At 35.2% G+C, this 12,061-nt stretch overlaps 2 protein-coding genes across 2 annotated transcripts in view; one reads left to right on the top strand and one right to left on the bottom strand.

Moving 5' to 3' along the window:
- Positions 1–1,402: 1,402 nt before the first annotated feature.
- On the top strand, positions 1,403–6,459 carry LOC118280930 (protein LSM12). The gene is made up of 3 exons (XM_050700788.1): positions 1,403–1,853; positions 3,251–3,388; positions 3,900–6,459. Exons 1-3 carry the CDS (start codon positions 1,551–1,553, stop codon positions 4,026–4,028), a joined length of 570 nt encoding a protein of 189 aa, XP_050556745.1. The 5' UTR covers positions 1,403–1,550; the 3' UTR covers positions 4,029–6,459.
- A 2,538-nt stretch (positions 6,460–8,997) lies between these two features.
- LOC126910624 (intersectin-2-like) overlaps positions 8,998–12,061 on the bottom strand; it is a 37,827-nt gene continuing 34,763 nt past the window's right edge. The window contains 1 exon segment of the mRNA XM_050700671.1: positions 8,998–11,804. Coding sequence (XP_050556628.1) covers positions 11,743–11,804 — 62 coding nt within the window. The 3' untranslated portion in view covers positions 8,998–11,742.

Raw genomic sequence — 12,061 nt, 5'->3', positions numbered from 1 at the left:
TGCTGTCACACAGAGTTTTACAGTGTAATTTAAACCACGTACCGTCCAGTCTGATACAGTACATGAGTACATTATATTCTCTTTGCTCCTAACATAAAAAAACCTTTTTGCAAAATGACAACTTAATTTTTTACACCGGCAACACTCATTCAACTGTCAACGTCACAAAACTAAACGTCAAACGCAACGCCGCCGTTTTCAAAACGCTTTTGGTACCGAGTTGTTTTTTTATCGAAATTTTATCGTAACACAAACAAATTTAGTGGTTGGCAGGACGGCAATATGTCTTGGAAAATGATAGTTTTTCTCACAACTGTGTTACATCTGTTAATTATCAGTATAATTGTCTCGTATGCCACGTATCATCTTACCGAAATTTCAATGTGATTCTTTGGAAGCTGAGCGTCTTAGACAAGTAGGTATAACGTATATTTCCCGTTACCTATTATTGGAAGCAAGTGTAACAGCTCACACATAGGACCCACTTAGTTCTAAGTCAAATTTCCGTGGTGCTTGGCGACTGGGCTTCTCTCAGTTGTGCAGTCTCTTTTGGGCCTTTAGGCCTAAGTAAGTCTCCTGCATTAAATTCACCGAGGGAAGTGGAGGCAATTGTTTTCTTTGATGGATCACTTGATGGTTAGCAATCGCGCCGCCCATGGACCCGAAACACCAGAGGCGTTGCCGGGCTTTTAGGTGTTAGGAATTTAAGGGTAGGTTTGTCGGACCATTCGTGCCGATGCATAGCGAGCCCACACTTAAACTTAAATATTAGAGACCTTATTGGCCCGATAATGGATAAATTAGCCAGTAGTAAATACCAGCACTGTAAACTACATTTTTGCGTTGAGAGAGGCAATTTAAACTAATACATTTGTCTCGAAGAACAGAGCAGAAATTGCAGCTATCAGTATGCGTTGAAAAAAATATTATTACGTTTGATTTTAGATATTTCCATCTGGCAAACTTCAAGTGGATAATCACGGGTAATTACTGTAAGTATCAATTTTATTATTTCTCATTCTTATCAATAAGTGGTGCTGTAGTACCAGCTGCTACCTAATAGATAATTATGTTGTTATAGTTAACAGTAATAAATTAAAGTCTATGCGGCTAACATAGTACAGAATGTTACTGATATCAGCATTAAATACAAATATACTAGGTGGTAAGTGAAATTCTGTAGTGATTGTGTTATAGTGCTTAAAAAAGATATGATATCAAGTAATTTTAGTCTTGATTCATTTTTATTTTATAGATAAAATCACTTAATTAGGGCATTTCACAAACGATCAAATAAAGTAAATTAATTCTTGTTTTTAAAGCCATAAACAAAAAAATACCGCATTACACGTTGCACTGAGCGCAACAAAACGCAAAACCATAAACTTCAAAATAAAACAATGTGATAATCTGTAGTCTGCACCTGTCAAAGTTTCAATGGCGGACGTCCTCATATTCTGATCGCAACAAACATATTTATCACGTTTTTAACCAACTTTAACGCTACATGAATATATATTCCACCGTAAAAACAACATAAACGGTGAACAATGTCCACTGTGGTGTCGGACTGTTTCACAATCGGCAGTATAGTTGCGACGCGGACGTGTTACAATGAAAATATTGAGGGAGAAGTTCTAGCTTTTGATCCTCAAACTAAGATGCTTATACTCAAATGTCCGTCTTCGAGCGGTAATCCTAAGCGCCACGACGTAAATATTGTGAATCTATCGTTGGTTAGTGATGTCCAAATCAAGAAAGAAGTGACTACGGCGCCCGAACCCCCACAATCTCTCAACTTGCACAGATTAAACACACGAGTCCGCAATTCAATAGAGAATAAGAGAAGATTAGTGAGTATACAACCTCCTTTTTTGAATACAGAACATTCTTTTTTTAATTTCCGCGGTATTTTCTTCATAATGGTGGTTTTCGGATGATGAAATCTCGTTGTATTTGTTTGGCCTAATTATTAGACTTTCGTTCAACTTTTTACTTCTTATTGTATGTTAAATACTGAAGCTTATAACTGCTATCAGTAATGTGTGGTTAAATGTCCATATTTGTGTTTAAAAACAAGTTTTAAGCTAGACTTTCTCTTTCAAAACATTTTTTTTTTTTGTATGGACTAGGTTGCTTATTTCAGGATGTTTGATAACTCTATTCATTATTATCTTACTTTTCTAATATAAAAAAATGGTTTTAGTCCTGTCTCATACAATTTTCTCATTAAATTTAGGGGTTGGAACTAAGTCATATTGCCATACTCGGAGTCATTTAATGGTTATTTAACCCAGTCCTTAGCAATTGTTTTTGGAACAAAATCGTTACTAAGGAATGGTTTAAGTAATCATCAAATGTTTCTGAGTGTGGCAGTTTTCCAGATTCGTTTAAATATCAGTATTTTATCTATACCAAACCAAAAGGTGTGATACCATATTCATAATTCAATTTGTTACTAGATTTTTGAAGCCAAATAGACATCCGTCTATGTCAGAAAGTATGTTAAGCAATTAATATGACTTGACTACACTGTCTCGTACAGTAGCAATGACTGTGCAGAGGTCTTGATTCTCAAATTAACCCTGTGTGGCGAAGGCTCGAATAAACCAATCAATCAAAGCATCAAACATACTCTCGTTAAACGTAAAACAAATTCGTACTAAGGGTACTGTGTTGGATGCCTTGTTGGCTGATAATAGTTACACTGATATTATAGCTGCTGACTAGAGTCATAGGATACTTTATTGATTAAAATTAAAATACGTTTTACTCCCATAATATATTAATGGAGAAAAGCACGATCCACCGGGCGATGGCGCTTTATCAACCATTAGTGGAGTTGATCGTAGGAAGGCAAAAAATATTAATAAATAGTCCATATTGTCAACGTAATGCTAACTACTACATCATCATCTTATATAAATATATCATTTTTCAATCGCTGTTCCGTCACGGTATTTATTCTCTACTAAGATTCTCTATTCTACGCAGTAAGTCTTTGGCTAAGACTGTTCAATAAAAAATATTTTATGAATGTGACTATGCTGTTTCATTTAAGATTTCAAGAAGTATGTAAGTGGTAAATCACACAGGGTTTCGTTAGTAAACAGTAGATCTTATGTCTAATCAAGTTGGCCACCCCTGCGCTAGGTAGTTCTTAGCTCCGTATACTTTTTATCCTACGGTAACGCAGACAAAGCCGCTGCCAGAAGCTATTGTTTATTAAAATTGCCATCTTCCATTGCAGGTGTCAGCATTATCAGCATGTCTGGACCCGGAGGGCCAGCGGCTGTTCATGGCGATTGCACGAGTCATCGACGACGTCTCCTGGGCTGGGCAGAACATCCGGGTCTACAATGAAGTTATAATCACTCCTCCTTACAAGGTATAACTTATCATAATATAACTTGATTGCAATGTTATTTATAACAGATAAATTAGCAAAGAAACAACTACCACGACACTAATGTCTGTGCTGCTACTACTGAGAATTTTTCGAATATCTGAAAAAAGCCCAATAGTATTTTGCCTGACCCAAACTCGAAACCCTTTGTCCGGCAGAGGGAGTAGCTAGTCTTAAATAAATTGATTATATTACTATGGTTAAGTGTGGGAGAGCTATGCTTCCGCACTGCTGGGCCGGCGCGACCGCAGTGATACCACAGCTTCACAGAAAACCGACGTGAAACAACGCTTGCGCTTGATTCTGGTATTTGCACGAAGTCTGGTATTGAGCCTAGCATATGGCAATAGGCTCATCCCCTATTACATGGGACTTGTAACACAAAAGTTAATGTATTTTGTAGTGGCATTACGTGCCGTAATGTGCACCTCTGCCTCCCCTTAAGACGTTGCATATATACTAATTACTACTAAATCATACTATTCTCTTTCAGGTTGACAACGTAATAGGCGAAAAAGACTCTAAACCATACAATTACATAAAGAAATTCGTGGAACGACATTGGCGCGATCACCGTGATTACCGCGATCACACAGCGCCCAACTCAAGCCAACACCAGTAACAACTATATAATATATAACTATTATACATATATTTGTATATCTTATATATATATATCTATAACTCATATATAAAGACGCTGTTTTTGAAATTCAAAAGTTAATAGACAAAATTATTTATGTCAAATAGACCAGGCAATTTTGAACGTCAAAGCAAATATAATAATATTAATAACGTCTGTCTGTCGGTCAGTACTCTAGTGTAAAATTGTGAAAAAAAATTATAAACTTAATAAGCTTAGCATCTGTTATTTTACATAGAAACCCGCTGCTTGGCTCCTATTGGTCATAGCGTGATGTTTTATAGCCTATAGCCTTCCTCGATAAATGCACTACCCAACACAAAAATAATTATTCAAATCGGACCAGTAGTTCTGGAGATTAGCGCGTTCAAACAAACAAACTCTTCAGCTTTATAATATTAGTATAGATTAGGCACTTTTGAAACGTCAAATTGAATTGTCCGTCAGTGAAGCTAGGTGCTCGTTCCAAAGTGTAGCTTCGAATGGAGAAGAACGAGCAAGAAACTCAATCTTTCTGATACATTATTTGATCATTTACCTAGTTTTACCCTATTTGTTGAACAAATTGCATCAAAATCCGTTGCGTAGTTTTAAAGATCTAAGTTTTCAATGTACCATAAGTTTCATGTAAATCTTTTCAGTAGTTTTTTTTAATGTCCGTCTTGTAGATTATTTTAAAACATTACACACGTATTTTTTATTTTCTTACGGAAACAAATACTTTCGAAGATATATCCATTTCAAATATCGCGTGACGTCACTTCTAGGTACATTTTATACGTAGAATTGACGTAGCTGGCTCCCTAACTCCCTAAACTTTGATTCGTTTTTATCTAAGTATTGTTATCTTATATGACAAAACAAAATACGTGTCTAATATTTTTTCATTACCTAACTGACGGACTAAATAGATTTTTAATTTTCATACCCCGTCATTATCCCAATTGTTTTGAAATTTAATAACAATAGGTTTTTTGTGAATTTCAAAAATAACGTCTTTATAATAAATTACATCATTCAATTCAATAGTAGCTATTATTTGTATTACTATCAAAATATATATTTGTTTTATTAAAAAAAACAATTGGTTTTATATTATATATCGTCATGAGCTAATGGTAACATGTAAACAGTGACTCGTGTAGTGTAGAGATTGTCCAGTCAACTGATGGTAGCGTGGACTGTCCAGGCGATACTTAGGTATATAATATAAAATTATTTGGATTTTAAATACATTATTGATACAATTAAAATATTTAGTTTCAAAAAAATACTTAGTTTATTTTAGTTTTTTTGAAAATTCATAGTAGTAGCTTCGTATCTTCATATTTTTAATATGGATGATTACTAAATAGGTATTTTATTCAATCATTTACCCATTCTGGGTATAAAAAGTATAAATCTAATCATATTTTATTTGTATCAATATAATTTAACCGTTATATATCATAATTTGAATATTACATGATATTTTATTAACAAAAAAAAAAACATTTAATATGGGAATAATGAAATTTTTAACCAAAAAAATTTAACATCTTAAAATATCATTCATATTTAATCAAAATTTTACAATAGCATAAATAAATATCAGTTTTCATCGTACGCATCGCACGCAACGGATTTTAGTTTGTCTTGTGTAGAAACTCATACAACTGCGTCCACTGATCCGCATCGTACGGACCGCATCATCGGCAATGCCTACATGCGATGCGTACTGATGACGTCATACGGAATGCGTGCGATGCGTACGGGCCTGTGGACGCTTTTCTTTAAAACGTGAAAATTGGTTGTTTTTTTGCCTTTTCAACATGAAATAAATATATATGTTTTTATATATATTATAGAAATTATGTATTTGTCGGAAAATTTTAGTTTTTTTTCTTTTTTTCTTGTTTTTTTTTTATACGGACTCCAAAAAAATTGTTTGTCGTCGGCTTTAGTTTAGTGGTGATGTTCAATTTTGAAATGGTTTAGTTATTTTTTTTTTTTTCGTGTATGTCATGTCCCACTGGTTTTCTTTTTACAATTTTTTTCATGAATTTTATTTATCCGGTTGTTTTAGATTTTTCAATTGTTTTAGTTTAGATTTGTGATGTGTCTCATTAATTGAGTACTTACAGCGCTTCGGAAAGTCTTGGGTTCGATTCCCGAGCAGGGCATTTTAGATGCAATTTTTTTATGACAACAACTTTGAAATGCCCTCTATTACATTACTGTAAGATATCCTGAATTTTAATGTTTTTTTCTAGTAAATTGTAGATATCAATCAAAATTGAACACTGTCACTCAGACTATAAGGTTCACATCCCGGTACGGTTTGGAGCAAGTATATAGTATATAGTATTTATATAACTACTGTTGGAGTAAGAACTAGTGAAAAAAATAATTAAAAAAATTAAAAAAAGGATTTTTTTTGTTTCATTTTTTTTGCACCCTCTATTTTTTTAAGAAATAGGTGGCAAATGATCAGACGAGTCACCTGATGGTAAGCGATCAGCGCCGCCCATGGACATTGGACACCCGCAACACCAGAGGAGCCACAGGTGCGTTGCCGGCCATTTAAAAAGGAGTATGCTCTTTTTTAAGGTTTGAAGGCCGTATCGGTTCGAAAATACCGCAAACCGTTCCGTGTGTGAGGAAATTGGTGGATGTAGACTATGAAGCAAGTACAAAGAGGAGATACCATAATGTGATTGTGCACTGTGACAAAAAAAAAATGGCCCTGTCCAATGATATTATAAGTAAAAAGGTGTAGACAGGTTACAATCGCTCAGAAAGTGTCACATTAAAATGTGGACAATTGTCAACGTGTGTGTAGTATGGGACCGCTAGATGGAACATAGAGAGGGGCGCGGTTTGTAACGTCCCGCGCTCCCCGTAAAGTGTCACGCGTTATGTTAAAGAGAAGTCCAGTTATGACATCTCCTCTTGGTAAGTGATGATGCGGCCTACGATGGAGCACGTCTGCCCATAAGCAACCTATTCACTCGGGCCTTGAAGACACCCAGGTTACCATCTGGAAACAGACTCCGGCAAGGATCCACTCCCTAGCAGTTCGCACAAGGAAGCTTGAAGCGAAGCGCTTCGTGCGAGTGGGTAGGATATCCACCATGAAGCGGTGTCGCCTCGCCAATTGTCTTGTGGTTCCATGATGGAAAGGACTAGGGGGAATCAAGTTGTGCAATTCAATTTAGCGTTCTATCGTCTATTCGTCTCTGACTACTAGTCCAGTCAAATAAGGCAAAATTAGGTAAGAATCTCGGAATGCGAGATACCCAGCTGTAATTTTGTATATACTTGTATATTGACCCCCTAAAACTTGTCTCAAAACCTACATATGGTAGGGTGTAAGCAACCCTTAAAATTCAGGGTCAAAGGGCCCAAAAATCGTTTTTTTGCGGTTTTTTCGAAATATCTCATTTCCTATGGGTTTTTGGTAGTTGTATTCAATAGCAATATTGTGGAATACAAAATTCTCTACAACTTTTGTCTAAACTTTTTTTTATACGGTGAACCGTTTTCGACATAGAGGGCGGAGAGCGCGCGGTCACTGCAGCTCTTCAAAAAAATTTTTTTTCGTCCAACCTATCCGTGTTGGTTCTCTATGGATAGGACATTAAAAAATACGTCATGGTTCCTAAAACCATTTTTCGTCAAAATCAATCGTTTGAAAGATAGACGCTTCCAAAGTGGAAAAATGAGGTCTATAGAATGTGTCCAGCCCTGTTACTTTTAAAATAAGTGAGTAAGAAAACTAAAAAAAATATATGCTGTAGATTTTAATGGAAACTTTCAACGAAAATTGGTTTGAATGAGATATCATAATTAGTTTTTAAGAATTGATTAAAAGAATTGAGAAAGTGGAAAATTAAGTGTGTTTTTTTTAAATGTATCAATTCTTGCAGGACTTTCCCAATTAAAAATACTATTTTTTTTATGTAATTAGGAAATATGTACATACTTATATCTCGAAAGGGTAAATAATTGTCAAATATTTTGTTAAGCTAGGAAATACCCTAGCAAAAAAAGATTTTTTGAAACTAGCTGTTAGCCTGAATAACGATTTTTGACCGATTTTTAAAATATAAGTAACCTAAGTTACTCCTTAGTACATCAGCTAATTGCCTATGAAAGTCCAGCCATTTCAGAGATTAGCCTGAACAAACAAACTAACAGACGGATAAAAATTTAAATTTTCTCGGTTTCGATTCCGTGGTCGGGGAAAGAATTGCTGAACGTTTTTCAGTTTGACAAAAATTTCCCAGTAGTAGCACGGAGTCTGGAATTGTGTCCAGTATATGGCAATAGGCTCACCCCCTATTACATGGGACTGAAAACACAAATGGTGAAAAGTGGGTGTACATTGTAAAGCGGCATTACGTGCCGTAAAGTACACCTCTGCCTACCCCTTCGGGGATAAAAGGCATGATGTTGCGTTGTAAAGTGTTCAAGTTCTCAGCTCAAAGAGCAATGCACGTTTTGGCTCACCTACTGGGCCTATTACGCTTAATTTTTGTATATCGTCAGCCAAGATGATAACAAATATGTGGTTTAAATTAAGTCATAAGAGGTTTCTCTATACTTTATATAAGATTTTATATTTGTGTCACAATTTGTTTGAAAACCCTCTCGCCGTAATTTCAATAATAAAAACACACACAATTTTTTATTTATTAGTCTAGATTGTAGAACATTGTTATTAACATTATTCGGTGTCTTCAAAGCCCGAGTGAATAGGTTGCTTATGGGCAGACGTGCTCCATCGTAGGCCGCATCATTACTTACCATCAGGCGAGATAGCGGCCAAACGTCGACCTATCAAATGTAAAAAGAAAAAACATTTCGTTTGCAATTCGAAACATTTGTATGTTGTTGACTTCTGCCTACCCCTTCGACGATAAAAAAGACATGTTATGTAAAAGGTAAGTAAAAGAAAACAACAAACGAATGATTGTAACATTTATTCCTACCGCAATCGACTACTGATAACACGATTATTGGTTCATAACATTATTTTGTAACATTAGGTGATAATAATAATAATATAATGGCAACACTCTGCTGGCAAACACATGTATAGAGCATTTAAAATAGATATACAATAACACAAGTACTATAATTTTATTATAACTTTCGTGAGACATACTAAATTAATTATTAAGTTATCGGCTTACTCACGTAACTGTTTGACGAGGAACTCGACTAGTTTCAAGCCATGCTAGAGGCTCATATTCATGAGCAGCATTCAGCGACGCAGCGACTGTCGCGTAATCATTAATTGTAATCATTAAATGTCTCCGAGTACGGCAGTTCGTATGTTTTTTCTTTACGTTTAAAGTACGTAAATTACGTTTAAAGTAAACGAGAGCGCGTTCGACGCTCTGAATTGGTTTATTCGAATAAACCAACAAATCCAAGTGCCGAACGAGCTCTCGTTTCGAATACATAGTAAGGTAGGTATAAAGTAGTAATATATTGTCAAATTATTGGAGTTTTTTTTACAGCTAAAGAGATTAGACAAACAAAGCTTTTGGTATATTAGGGCGATCTGGTAATCAAAAATTTTAGTTTTTCGATAACGCGGGCGCCTCGCTGCTAACAGCTGATCATGCGAAAGCACGCGCGCACGAAATTTTGTTGTTTTATTATTGTGATAAAAATAAAACTAATAATTGTACAAAAAAGTTTCTTTGGGAAAGTTGTTTGTAATCATGAGTACAATCACGTGTTTAAATATCGTTCACTAATTACCAGTCACCCTATATACCATGGGAAGGGGGTGACTTCTATTTAATTCTATAATATTTTAAATGCTCTAAGTAACATCAACGGCTAGTTAAATACTAGAAGTGCCTGATAAATTTATCTAATAGATAGATAGATTTACTAATTCGAAGCTAGTTTTTATAACCAAAGTATTTGTAGATTTGTTCACTATAGACATACAATTACGTATGGACCTATTTTTTGTATAAGTCGGTAAACGAGCAGACGTATCACCTGATAGTAAGCAATCGCCGCCGCCCATGGACATTCGAAACACCAGAGGCGTTACAAGTGCGTTGCCGGCCTTTTGTGAGGAATTTAAGGAATGTTGGGTAATCGGGATTGGGAAAGGCCTTCGGTAACCTCACTCACACAACGCAAGCGTTGTTTCACGTCGGTGTACAGCTCGGCCGTGGTATCACTCCGGTCGAGCCGGCCCAGCAGTGCCGAAGCATGGCGAGCCCACACATAATATTGTTTCACTAGTAAGAAAATCTACAAATACATAGGTTACTATAACAGGTCTATTCAGGTTACCTAAAGTATATTTTGAAAGTAAAACTAACAATAATTGTTATAATTCGTTTGGTAAAATTAGGAGTATAGTTGAATAACTAAAATAATAATAAGTATAGAGTACTGCAAATCAAATTACGTATCTATTTTCTGTCATTTTTTAAACGACTTTCAATTTACCATTTTCGAGGATGCCCGATTAGTTTCGAGCTAAACAGGGGCTTATAATTTTGAGCTGCGCGAAATTGAGCATTCAACTTGTTATTACATTAATATTTTAATGTCCGTCTTGAACATTTAGATCATTTTAAAACATTAGCCACGTATTTCTTATTTTCTTACGTAAAACAAATACTTCCGAAGATATATCAATTTGAAATATCGCGTGACGTCACTTCTAGGTAAGTTTTATACGTAGAAATGACGTATTTGCTCCCACTCCTAAACTTTGATTCGTTTTATCAAAGTATTGTTATCTTATATGACAAAATAAAAAATACGTGTCTAATATTTTTTCATTACCTAACTGACGGACTAAATAGATTTTTAATTTTCATACCCCGTCATCATCCCTATTAACGAAAATGGACTGTAATTTGATTTGCAGTGTTCTATAACGTCTTAAAGAAAAGCGTCCACAGGCCCGCATCGTACGCATCGCACGCACAGCACGCATTGCATGTAGGTATTGCTGATGACGTCATACGGATTGCGTACGATGCGGGCCTGTGGACGCTTAGCATAACATTCCCTAAAACAATATATTTAAAATAATAATTAAATTATACAATTGTTCGTTTAAAAAAGCTTTACTATAGTGAAATAGCTTAAGCTTTTTTTTAATTGATTATACAGTTGTGCTAAATGGATTTAAAAGACAAAATTTAACTATTTTTTAAATAAGCGCGGGTACATTTATTAATGTATTTTATATACTAGACAAGTGCTCATTAAAACCATTTTTTATGGTATAAGCTGGTAAACGAGCTGACGGATCACCTGATGGTAAGCAATCGCCGCCGCCTATGGACACTTGAAACACTAGAGGCGTTACAAGTGCGTTGCCGGCCTAAATAAAAAATAGTAGGGTAAATTCCTAAGAATCGGGGATTGGGATGATTGGGAAAGGGGGTATTAGGGATTAAGGAACGGGGATTGGGGATTAGAGATTGGTAATGGAACATTGAATATTGGAAATTGAGAATCGGGAATTAGGATTTTGGATTGAGATTACTTATTACGAATAACTAAATAGTATATACTAAAAGCCTTTTCTTAATCGTAGGACAAGGAAATAAATTTAGGCTTAAATAAATAAATAAATACTATAAGCACTTGCCTAGGTGATTAGGTCCTAAGAATGCTAAACAATCTAGATTACAATATTAGTATGACTAAACATTAGAATTTAGTTAACTAATTTTGTTACGTAGTTGCTTGGGAATAAGCCGGTCATTCCTCGAAGTTCTCCTGAAAAAATAAAATAAAACATTTATTATAATATATTTAAAGGTTATAATTTATAATACATTTCTCCTCCCTTACTCGTTTCTCGGGCATTGTACACCCGATTAAATGATTACATATCTCTCTCTCGTAAATATCGTAGAATAAATGATAATCTGTTTTATAGAAATCCGACAGCAGCGCCCTCTTATAAGGCCGCGTTTCCACTGACGTGGAGCGGGGCGGAGTGAAGCTTAGCGGTGCACGAAATGACCAATCAC

Source organism: Spodoptera frugiperda, chromosome 19 (genome assembly GCF_023101765.2).
Source record: "Spodoptera frugiperda isolate SF20-4 chromosome 19, AGI-APGP_CSIRO_Sfru_2.0, whole genome shotgun sequence".
Lineage (NCBI taxonomy): Eukaryota > Metazoa > Arthropoda > Insecta > Lepidoptera > Noctuidae > Spodoptera > Spodoptera frugiperda.
This window is presented reverse-complemented; position numbering and strand designations above follow the sequence as displayed.

Coding starts and splice junctions, on each gene's coding strand:
- LOC118280930 (XM_050700788.1), top strand. CDS start 1,551: ATGTCCACTGTGGTGTCGGACTGTTTCACAATCGGCAGTATAGTTGCG. Junction 1,854..3,250: donor TAGAGAATAAGAGAAGATTA/GTGAGTATACAA, acceptor CTTCCATTGCAG/GTGTCAGCATTATCAGCATG. Junction 3,389..3,899: donor TAATCACTCCTCCTTACAAG/GTATAACTTATC, acceptor ATTCTCTTTCAG/GTTGACAACGTAATAGGCGA.